Source organism: Seriola lalandi, unplaced genomic scaffold (genome assembly GCF_002814215.2).
Source record: "Seriola lalandi dorsalis isolate HSWRI2012SDOR001 ecotype SW California unplaced genomic scaffold, Sedor1 jcf7180002054573, whole genome shotgun sequence".
Classification (NCBI taxonomy): Eukaryota; Metazoa; Chordata; class Actinopteri; order Carangiformes; family Carangidae; genus Seriola; species Seriola lalandi.
The window spans coordinates 1768385-1779721 of NW_019525126.1; the positions used below are offsets into that span (position 1 = coordinate 1768385).

Sequence of the window (11337 nt, forward strand, 5' to 3'; positions counted from 1 at the left end):
CTCACACACACACCCCCACCCCCTCTTTACACCCCTGCTTCCTCTGGAAACCCCTTCAGTACTCCATATGTTGGCAAGTATAGGTGAGCATGAGATCTCCTCTCACCTCCATGTCCTCTTTGACTTGTTCCTGCTGGTCTCTCAGCTCTCCAAAGGCATCAATGATCAAACCTGCAACCACAAAGGAACTGCCGTGAGCGTATCATATATAATGTACAGTAACTGTGTAATCAATGCAGCCACAGTCTTACACACCTCACTTCCTAAGAATATGGCACGGAGTGTAATAGAGATATACTATTGTGATATGGAGTATTTCAAAGAGATTAGATTTAAATACTCATATAGCTTAAAGTTTAAAAAAATCAAGTAATCCGAGAAAGACCTTTGTTTTGTGGAAACAGCACTAAAAAAAGTGCCTGGGCTCACCCTGGATGATGGCCAGGAGGATGACGATGACAAAGAAGAAGAAGGTAATGTCAAAAAGGATGCGGTAGAGCTCATACGGGTCACCAGCCGGGTCCTCGATCTCATCCCCGATGCCCCCTCCTGCTCTCACCCCAACGTACATGTGGAATAAGTAGCACTGTGCAAACACAGAGGGAGGGTCAGGAAAAACCCTCAGTTTGAGGATGAATATAAGCCACAAGCACTTGAATATGTGACTAATATTTACCGTCATCATGTCATCACACTTCATGTCCGGCTCATCCTCATCCTCGCTCTTGTTGTAGAACTTCCTGAAGAAGTTGAAGGCCACCACAGTGTAGAGATAGACCACAACTGCCAGCAGGCCGACCGTCAGCACCAGCTACGGAGAAAAACACAGACATCAGTCAGTTGAGTCTCATTTAAACTTTATGAAGAGACACATTGGACACAGCAGAGGCAGAGCTGCCCCTATAAAAAGCGGCAAAACTCTCATGAGGAACACGTCGGGATTGCCGGTGGCGAGATAAGAGCAGGTTGTGAGGAGGGAAAAGTTCAAATGAGCGGATGATGGGAAAGTTCAGTTATTTATAATAAATAATGGTAAACTGTATCCTTTTCTTTTACATTTGCAACAGCTCCCACATTGATTTCCCTGTGAACCTAAACAGCAACAACAGTGGAAGCAGCAGTAAGCTGCATTTTGATTGACAGCTCCATTGATCTGCCCACAGGCAGCAGAGTGTGGGAGGTGTGGGAGGCGATTCCTTGCGGCTTCGCCATTTGGATGTATTTCCACCCTCGGAGATTGAAGTGACATTACATTTTGAATTGTGCCTCTGGTCAGTTGACATGAGAATCGCTGCAAAGAACTGAAGTGGGATTTAAATGAAGCATTTGAACCATTTGAACTCAAATGTCAAAGAATACCGAATGAATCTAAAGTCCCCTTTTGTTTACTGTACGCATCGTCGATTCCTTCACATGCATCTCCACTGGCAAAGACGCGGGGATCGACGCAGCACATGCAGTATTTACTAGATGACAACCACGCAGCTTTTTAACATGCATTATCCATTTGACATGTTGCACAGACGGTCACACAAGCCAGTTGTATGATACCTGCCAACAGTGTAGAGAAAGCAGAGACACACAGACTTTTCCCAGGAGTTGGTGCACACACATATCCAGTAGGATGTGAATGTCTTTCTGTATCTGGCCAATGTGTAAATGGGTGACAGTTTGCTAATATGTTATCTATAACTACTCGTAAAATCTAAAAGCATATCAAGGCTTGGTTGGCACAGGCTTGACACTAGTATTACCCAAAGATGCCATCAGTGGGGTTGGAACATGTGGTACTGTGGTAAAACTGGCTTGTGGTTGCACATCAGGGAATAAAGAGGCGGTGGCTACAGCCCAACCTCAACCACTAACTCTGCAGTGACCCCTGCTGCCAAGAAGAAGACCTGCACTCTCCTCCTCATCCTCCTCACCTGTTTGCCATTGTGTGTGACAGAGGAGAGGATGGTGCGGAGGGTCTTGAAGCCCATGGCGATGTCCAGCAGATGGGCGGCGAAGAAGAAGTTGTTGTAGTGGCCCAGAATGGACATGGTGGTGTACCACACTAGGTACAGGAAAGACTGGTAAAGAAACACAATGGGAAATCTATCAGAATCCATCTGTCCAGTCATAACATCATCAATCAGCTCGTGCAAACATCAATCCATCAAATCATGCACCCAGCCATCCTTAAAACCACAAAACAGAGCGATTAATCACCCGAGCTTGTGTTCAAACTTACATTGTCTGTAAACACCACTCCCATTTTCCAGACGTGGTACTTTGTATCGATTGAGCTCAACCTGGCAACAGAGACAGGTTGATAAGAGAGGTTCATATTTTCTATCCGACCTCTATTTTTGCTTCAGGCACTTCCAGGCTGTCTGCGCTTGATCAGTCCAATCTCTCACCATGACACCAATGAAGCCTCCTTGGCGACAGTTTCCTCTGTAGGGTTGAAATCCAGGGCACTCTTATCCAGGCCCAGCAGCTCCGCTATCCTCTCCGCGCCATACAGGTCTCCATATTTTTTGATCACCTACAAACAGCAGCAGAAACAGAAACAGAGTGTAACTAACATCTAGTGAAATATCACCAGATTTGGTGTATGCATTGTGTGCATAACAGATTACACAAAAATTTATTAAAAGCCACTTACTTTGCGTTTGACAAATTTATCCCAGTAGTTGTTTGGGAAAGAACTGATAAAAAAAAACAAAAAAAACAAATGATCATTAAACCTTTGTTTGTACAAGATTATGACTCAGAATTGAATAACTGCACTGTAGGTGACTCACGGGGTATTGATGACCAGTCTGTCCCACTGTCCTTTGATGTCATCATCAGACGGCTGCTCAGTGATGTAGAGGCCGGCAAACTCTAACTTCCTCGCTATCTCCTTCTCACGTTTAAAAACCACCAGTGGCACCTTCGACACACACAGAATTCGGCCAGTGAAGGATATAATGTACAGTTGTATCACAATATGCTGCATATAGTGCAGGACTATGTATGTATGCATTTGATCACAAATACAGAACTCTACTTGTGAAAAATAAAACCAAGTGCTATAAAGCATTATTGAGATGTTTCAACAATAAAAAAATAAAAAAAAAAAAAAAAATCTTGGATAAAAAGGTCAAATAGAGTAAATTTACACGTCCCTATTTTTTTTGCTCCGATACTAAAGCACAACTTGATGTTTTATTTCTCAGTGGGTGTTACTGCACCTTCAGGTAGTAGTATCCCACTACACACAGGAAAGATATGATAGTGTGTAGTATTGCCAGACAGCGAAGCGTAGGCGCCATGTAGCCTGTGCTCTCCTGCAGGACGAAGTACTCAAGCGCCCCTTCATCTTCCTCCTCCCCAGCTCTACCTCGGCCATTCCAGGGGTCTTCATCGTCCGAGTAATCCCCGGTTACCTGAAAGACAGGTCATCAACTGGTCATCAAAGCACCTACAACAATCTGTAATCATTATATACAGAGTATTACTACAAGCTTACTTTGTAGAAGAGCAGAATGAAGTTGATGGCAAAGGCAACGAAAAGTGCCAGAAAGCGGAGGTTGTAGAAGTTTCTGGCCAGGTAGTTCTGTGAAAATATATAAGTTGTACAGTATATACGCAACTTATTATTCTCTCTTAACATGCTTAAGCTAATACATCAAATACATTTTTTTTTTTTAAATCTGACCAGCATCTTAGTCTGGTAGACTTCCAGGCCGGCGAAGAAGCTGGCCATGAACGCCTCTGGTGGTTCTTTCTTCTGGCCGAGCCTCTTCTTTGGGGCTTTCTTCTCCTCCGCCGCGTGCTCTGGAGGGGCTTCGTCTTTGGCTTTGTCGTGGTCCTTCTTCTCACCGTCTTCTGAACTGCAGCAATAAATTGTCTTTTAGTGACACACTTATACTACCACTGCAAGGTCGTAGATACACACACACACACAGTTACATACGTGTGACATATGAATAGAATTAAACTGCAGAAGTACTTAAAAGGTATAGATAGTTAGTTTAGAGAGTCTACTCTTACTTACGGACATCCTTCATACTTAAAGTTTCTGACACTGGTATTGCAGATAGCAAAACACGATGATATGCTCAGTGCCATCAGAAAATGTCTAATGATAAAGAATTATATCAACTCCACTGAGGATGAACAATGAACAAATGAACAACACTCACTCTCCTTTCTCTGAGTCAGATTTGTAGTCTCCATTCGCAGCCCTCTTCTTCGCAGCCAGCTGTAACAAATGCATTGTTTGACCATCAATAACTTTAACAGGTTGTACTGTTATAATAACAAATGGGCTTTGTGCAAATGGTCTATACTGATGTTGTAGTGTCTATTAGTTAAGGTGTGATTAGGAATGGAGCCTTCATCATTCCATTTGATTTAACATCATTACTGACCTGTGCCTTCTTCTGTTTGACGGCACTGGCAATAGACGGAGCGTCCCCCACCACCACCTCAGACACATCCCCCAAACCAGGCTCCGCCGCGTGCTTTCCCTCCTTCTTGGGCTGTATGTTCAGCAGCTCAGCCATCAGGTCTGCCTCTGCTGCTTCCCCCTGAGCCATCTGACCCATCTCTGCCAACGCCGACGCTTCGCTCGCCTCCAACTTCTCCGTCTCCAACACATCTCCATGGATGCCAAACTGAGTGGGATCTGGCATGTTTCCCAAAATATCTGTCACTTTCATATTTTTAGCCCCTTCAACGAGGCCGCCGCCAAACATAGTGGTCCACAAGATGTGGAAAAAACCCCAAATGAGGCTGTAGACGAAGTGGAAGAGTCCCGTGATGATCACCCAGAAGAAAGAGAAGAAACCTCGCACCATCTCCTTCACACTCATCTTCCTGAACTTCCTGTACTGCCGCCTCATGCTCTTGAGAGTCAGCATCTGGCGGAAGTGGCACAGGCTTTTTCTAAACGAGATGCAGGCGATTGTGAAGGCAGAGGAAGACTCCAACATCATGCTTTCCTCCTCTGCCTCCTCCTGGTTCTCCACCACACTCTGGTTGTCGTCTTCCTCCTCCTCCGGGCGCTCCACCGGGTCTGGCTCTGAAATTTGGGAAGCCAGCTGCATCTCAAAGATGGTGTCCTCACAGAAGTTGACAAACAGTTCCATCTTCTCGCTCTCTCCGCCTTCATTGACAACATCGAAGATGAACTGCCGCTTCGACTCCTTCACCTGAGGCTTTTCCCACTGAGTACGACTCGACTCGCTGATCTCGAAGTAGACTCTCTCGATGCGCTTGGCTCCACCCATGATCTCAATACGACCCAAAAAGGGCTCAAAGTAGCTGAGAACGCTCTCAGCCAGGTCGAGGAAGGTAGAAAGGCGAGCATCGTGGGGCATATGCTCGGAGAGATTGGTTAGCAGCACGGCTACGTTAAAGCCAATGTCCTTGGCGGGTTCGTGGAATCTCTCCACAAACTGCTCGTAGTTGAACATGTCGTTCTCGTCGGCCTCAGCACAAGAGAGAAGAAACTCAATCTCAGACTGGGAGTACTGTTTCTGGTTCTCCATGGACTTCTGGAAATCCTTCTTTGAAATGATCCCTTTGCTCTCAGAGTCATACTCCCTGAAGCTGTCTGAGGTGGTTAAATCCTTCAACTTGAGGAACATGTCAAAGAATTTTAGGATCATCTCCACGTTGCTTGAAGATTCCACCAAAGTGTCCACCATTTGTTTGCCAATGGTGCCATTGACAACATTACCTGTGAAGTGTCAACAACAAAGGTTCAGTAAAGGCGAACAACAGTCTGCATACACATTAGGAAAGCTGCTGCTGTAAATATCTGATTATATTCCAAGCAAACAAATGATTAATGACAGTCATAAAACATCCTTGTAATTAATCCTGCTGGTGAAGGCGTCATATGGCGCCAGTGAGTCATCAAAAAGTCAACCTTCGAGAAGAGAGAGCATCATAACGATCATGTCCTTCTGTAGGTCCAGCAGCTCCTTCAGTAATTCAATCTGACTCGAGTCCTGTTAGGAGATGACAGAAAAGAGGAAACCTCGTGAATCACACAACACTATATCACACAGATTACTGATGGCCTCCCTTTAAGGGCACTGCCGCCCTGGCTAATGTCCCCGAGCCGGATTCGGAGAGATCAAGGCTGCCTCAGATTGTGGGGACCCACGATGTAGTTGCTGGTGCCCAGAAGGCCCTTGTAGGAGAAATCCATCCATCAGCACCAGGGTTAATGCTATTTTACTGTCTAGGAGCAGATGGCATGGTCAGTCTGACTCATTTAGGGTCTCTATAGAGTCTGTATTTAGCATACCATAAATCTGATGCATTCAATTCAGACCCCTCCACCTGCGCTCTCCTTCATCCTGGTTTCTACTGTCAGACCAAGATAAGGTTAGGTGGTTGGATTTCATCCCATTCCTCCCTTATTGGACATGGAGGAAATATCGTAGATGAACTCATATATCATATGGCTGAGTGGAATCACATATGCAATTGTGCTGCATTAGCCTGGGGTTATTCTCTAGCCTGGAGAGACCTCTAGTGGCAACAGATATTTTAAGGGAGATTCTGGCTACAGTACAGTGCAGAAGTACTGTCAGGAATATGTACATCTTCATCAGCTATAACAGCTCATCATGCAAAATGGCCTCTTTCAGAATGTTCATTCTTACTATACATGTTTTATATGACAGCATTATTATACCTGAAGCATAAATGTATAAAATGGAATTAAAATATTAAAGCATATATATAGAATATGTCGTAACCACTTGGCGACAGACATCTCCAAGTAAAGTGATGCAAATCTTTTATACTGTTGGGAACTTTAATCTGTTATATTGCATCATACTATATCGGATGATTACATGTTTTGTTTGGAAAATCTGTGAAGTAAATACCAACTATTCAGGCAGGTAGTAGTAAATACTATAATAATATTTCCCTATATCAATATTGTGAAGAAGACGTATAAACTGGTAAGAAACATTAAATACTAAAGTAAAGTACCTAAAAAAAAACAGTAATTGAGAAAAGAAAAGATATTTAATTACTATCCACCACTGAAGAAATACACAGCAACTCCATTGCTTTAAATGTAGGCAAACAGTAGATACCTGGGATAACTTCATCTGCATGTTGGCAAAAACATGCAGGAATCCCACCACAGCATCCCACAGCCTGCTGTGAGCCAGACTCTGTTGATTCCCAATGCATGGACCCTGGAGCAAACGGCAAAGTTTGCACATTGAAGTTCAGATTATTCATGTACTGTAGTTAAGATTTGAATCAGTTCTCGTGTTGTCGTGTTGCAGTGCACTGCGAGATCGTACCTGTATATACTCAGTTAAAGAGTTGAAGACCTGCTTGGCCACTGCCAGTGCTTTGGAGAAGTTCCTTTGACCGGCCTCATCAATGATGTCCTTACCAGAGTAGTACCAGTAAAAATCACTGATGGATTCCTGATAGAAGAAAAATGTATATGTTTGACACATTAAAGAAGATCAATGAATATATGAATATATATTTCTATAAATCTTTAATATCATACCTGGAGTCTTAGTAGGTAGTCTACAGTACTAATGATGATGTTGACCGTAGTTGTGTTCCCTGTTTGAGTCCTCAAGAAGTTCTGAAAATCTAAAACAATAGTTGGTTGCAGAGGAGCACATTCACACCTGTGTTGTTCAGAGACACAATGCAGCTTAGGGTAACTGCTGTACTGAGAAGCGTCCACCTACCATTGTTGTGGCCCTCACAGAGAAGCTGCAGGAACCTAAAGAGATCCTTAGTGAACTCATCATTCTGCAGTACCTTGGAACCTGAGGACAGGAAATGAGATTAAGTGTCTCTTTCAGTGTTGACAAAGGTCAGAGACCCATCATTTTAATGTCAGTACAGGCATCGGAGCTTGCATAGCTTTCACTTCTCATAACGCTGCTGTCTAGTTGTCAAACAGCAGCAAATTATATGCACTATACTGAGAGCTCAGAACACACAAACAAGGTATAGTGCATCATTTCACAAATGAAAATAAGGATTAGAACAGGAATGAAACTGAGCTTTGTCGTTTAACACCAGCAAAGCTTTGTTGTTTCTTACAAACAAAGCTTTGGGATATTTATTTCTTAATACACGTTGGTTAGTATCGTTAAAATTAAGAAACATAAAAGGTCCCACACAAATGACAAGCACTGACTTTTTATAAAAGAAGAAGTGGAGAGGTTTGAGTCAGTTTGAGGCACCTGACCATGGACTGAACAATCTATCCAGATGTCATAAGAGCATGCATGCGTTCCTTCAGTCCAAGGTACAAAGAAGGTGGTTGTTTTGCATTCAGGGCAAGGGAGGAGGAGGAGTGGGAGGATGAGGAGTGGGAGGAGGAGGAGTGGGAGGAGGAGGAGGAGGAGGAGGAAGGAGGAAGAGGAGGGAGGGAGGTCGGGGTTAGGAGGGAATGAAGAGAGGGAGGAAGGAGCTGAACGGAGAGCAATCAAGATGTCAGCATTGCATAGAATGAGTAGAATCTAAACCATGTATTTACCCCGCTCACTCACGTTGACTGCGACCGATGAGATTAAAAACATGATCAGAAGGAAACAAACAAACAAACAAACAAAACAAAAGCAGACATAAGCAAAGGAGAAGACATTGAGATTCAATCAGAAGGAGTAGGAACAGGAGAGAGTGATAGCGCTATAGATATATATTTACATACTCACACTGATTTGCGACATTGACATGCGGTTACAATTAAACAAAGTCTTAAAGGGAAGTCTGCTCACTGGGCAGGTGTTTAGACTACAGGTTAGACAGAGTACCAGACTAACAGTTACCATCACTTATGCCTGAGCTTATGAGGTGAGAATGAGTTGGAATAAGCATGAGAAAAATATATTTTTGTACTGTATGCAACCCATCAGATTATTAAATAGAGACCTCTGATTATAAGTGGACTTTAATGCGGATGCGGTTGTGAGTGTGAGTGTGAGCTTTTAAGTGGCAGACAAGGCCCAGACAGGACTTAAACATACAGTAGCACAGGTTTACCTGCGTGACGATGACACACAAGAGAGACAAGACATGACATAGAGATGGGCTTGTGTATGTCAACAAATCAAAGAGCAAATGTTTCATCAAACTAATGCTGCGCCATTTGTCCTGAGGCCGATTACAAGCCTGACTGAAGAACATTAACGCCATGAACCTGAACGAGACGCACCATGTCACAGCAAGAGCTCTACACGGTCTACTCGGAGACGTCGCACAAGTATGGTGAAGTACAGAAAGCAGCGGAGGTTTGGACCCCATGCTGTAACACTGAGTGGCTATGGCTCAGGGAAAAGATCATAAGCTCTGTTTCATTGTCAGACACTCAGTATTGAGGTTCTGTCTAAGGCAAGGCGTTCTGTAAAATGATACTAATGCGCAGATATTGACTTGTAGGTTTTTTTTTTCCATTCGGCTCCACAGATACACTGTGTATTGCTCTTTGTATCAGCATGATTAAAAGTCTCCTGGTAGAGGACAAATCAATCACGCATATTGTTGGTAAATCAACAAGTGGGACAGATAGTCTCAGACTGTTTACCGTGTTAATTATCCTCACTTACTTGATCCCTCTTCAGTAACCATCCCCAGACCTTCAGCTTTGTTTTGCCTTTCAAACGCGTTCAAGTCCAGGACACTGACGGAGATGAAAGACAAAGACTGAACGATGATATGTTTATTTCTATATTCTGCTTTTCAGCAGTTTGTGTTTTTAAGAGGCGCCCCAGCACTTCCACCAAACTGCAGAACTCACAGGAGAAAATATAATGGTCAGAACATGTCAGCGATATTTTGACCTCTGCTCTCTAGTGTGGGTTGATGGGTTAATGGTTCCATTACCTGCAGGACATCATCAGTCCAGATAAACTTTTGAAAAAGCCAACATCTCTTTTCTCCTTCAGATAGTCCAGCATTTTCTGCATTAAAACAGAAGAACAATGAATAAAGGGTTGATGCTGCTCACTGTACATTTTCTGCATGAAGACGGCTGCGTACCTGCTGGACAAGTGTGTTTCCCCCGTTCAGAATGGAGATACCCAGTTTGAGGGTGAACGTCACCATAGCAGCGAGTCGACCTGACAATCACAAATCAGACACCACAGTTAGACCAAAGAAGGCGGCCGTGGGAAGGCAGACATACGGGTGTGTGTTCTCCTGCCTTTGCTGGCGCTGATCATCTGGAGCACCATCTCTGCAGCCCCTCGGTCATGAAGCCTGGCTTGCTGATACAGCATCTTTTGCTTCTCCATTTCCTTTTCCTGCAGGAAATGATAATAAAGTTGGCACCGCTGATGAATGTGATTCAAAAACCAAAAAAAGCAAGACAATATTCCTGAGAAATCAATAGCACCTCAAATGTTTTCTCTTTCCCTTCCTCGTCTTCCTCTTCTTCACCTTCAGCACAACTCTGAAAGAGCAAACAACGTCAAACCTGCAACAATCTGCTGAACACTGAGCATCTTGGTAAAAAGCACTTTAGAGAGTGTAATACCTTTGCCATCATATCTGCATATGCGATGTACAGGGGATCCTCTTCCAAAGAACTAACAAAAAAAAGGAAGATGAATATCCAAAGGTTAAACCTTACATAGCTCACAGTCACATTTCATCTTTAAATAAGAAGCAAGTGGAAGTGATTGTATTTATAGCCACTGCAATGTATGCATAGTAAGCAGCAAAAAAAAATGCTGTGTTTCTCTCTTAGCATAAAATATATGGCAATAATTTAGCTTAATGTAGCTCTTTATTAGCTCAGAGGCAAGCCAAAACTATTATGTAGCACAGATGGAGTAAAGCGTGCTGGTGCCAGGAGGCCAGGTGTGTAACAGTGAGTGTGTATTTACCTGCACTCAGTCAGAGCGTTGTGGCTGAAATGCAGAATGAGCTGGTGAAGCGGGTCCGGTTGTTTTCTGACCTCCTCCTCTTCCTCTTCCTCCACTTTGGGCTGCGTCTTCTGGACAAAGCCGCACAACAGCGGAGCTTAGGCATGTGCTCTCAACAGCAATGATATAAGCCACTGAAGTGAGAAATCTGTGCTGTAACACTGTGTACAAACAGTAGTCACCTGACTGTACACTGCTTACCTTAAGAGAGTCAGGTGGTGTCAGAATAAAAAAAAGACAGTGTTTGGATCCACTGACAGCATGCACAAGCACGGACACAGTCGCAGGCACGTGCACACACATGCATACAGAGGGTGACTCTCTAGGTTTATTCTCTATCATAGATTTCCTGTCATTTTATCCCGGAGCAGAGACAACTCATGATATCAGACACATTGGAAGAATTTTTCTTGGTGGTGGTGGTGGT

At 43.6% G+C, this 11337-nt stretch overlaps 1 protein-coding gene across 1 annotated transcript in view; it reads right to left on the reverse strand.

The window, feature by feature from the left end:
- LOC111663159 (ryanodine receptor 3) overlaps nt 1-11337 on the reverse strand; it is an 81298-nt gene that overhangs the window by 3916 nt on the left and 66045 nt on the right. Inside the window, exons 77-102 of the mRNA XM_087176921.1 lie at nt 10872-10981; nt 10520-10571; nt 10379-10435; nt 10187-10286; nt 10024-10103; nt 9868-9944; nt 9591-9664; nt 8522-8539; nt 7722-7802; nt 7532-7620; nt 7314-7442; nt 7098-7202; nt 5909-5990; nt 4404-5716; nt 4176-4234; nt 3689-3863; nt 3500-3586; nt 3222-3416; nt 2790-2920; nt 2651-2693; nt 2403-2530; nt 2234-2294; nt 1926-2072; nt 677-811; nt 430-586; nt 107-171 (exon numbers count right to left, since the gene is read on the reverse strand). Of these exons, the coding sequence (XP_087033047.1) occupies nt 107-171; nt 430-586; nt 677-811; nt 1926-2072; nt 2234-2294; nt 2403-2530; nt 2651-2693; nt 2790-2920; nt 3222-3416; nt 3500-3586; nt 3689-3863; nt 4176-4234; nt 4404-5716; nt 5909-5990; nt 7098-7202; nt 7314-7442; nt 7532-7620; nt 7722-7802; nt 8522-8539; nt 9591-9664; nt 9868-9944; nt 10024-10103; nt 10187-10286; nt 10379-10435; nt 10520-10571; nt 10872-10981 (3750 nt within the window). The remainder of the gene's footprint in view (nt 1-106; nt 172-429; nt 587-676; nt 812-1925; nt 2073-2233; nt 2295-2402; nt 2531-2650; nt 2694-2789; nt 2921-3221; nt 3417-3499; nt 3587-3688; nt 3864-4175; nt 4235-4403; nt 5717-5908; nt 5991-7097; nt 7203-7313; nt 7443-7531; nt 7621-7721; nt 7803-8521; nt 8540-9590; nt 9665-9867; nt 9945-10023; nt 10104-10186; nt 10287-10378; nt 10436-10519; nt 10572-10871; nt 10982-11337) is intronic.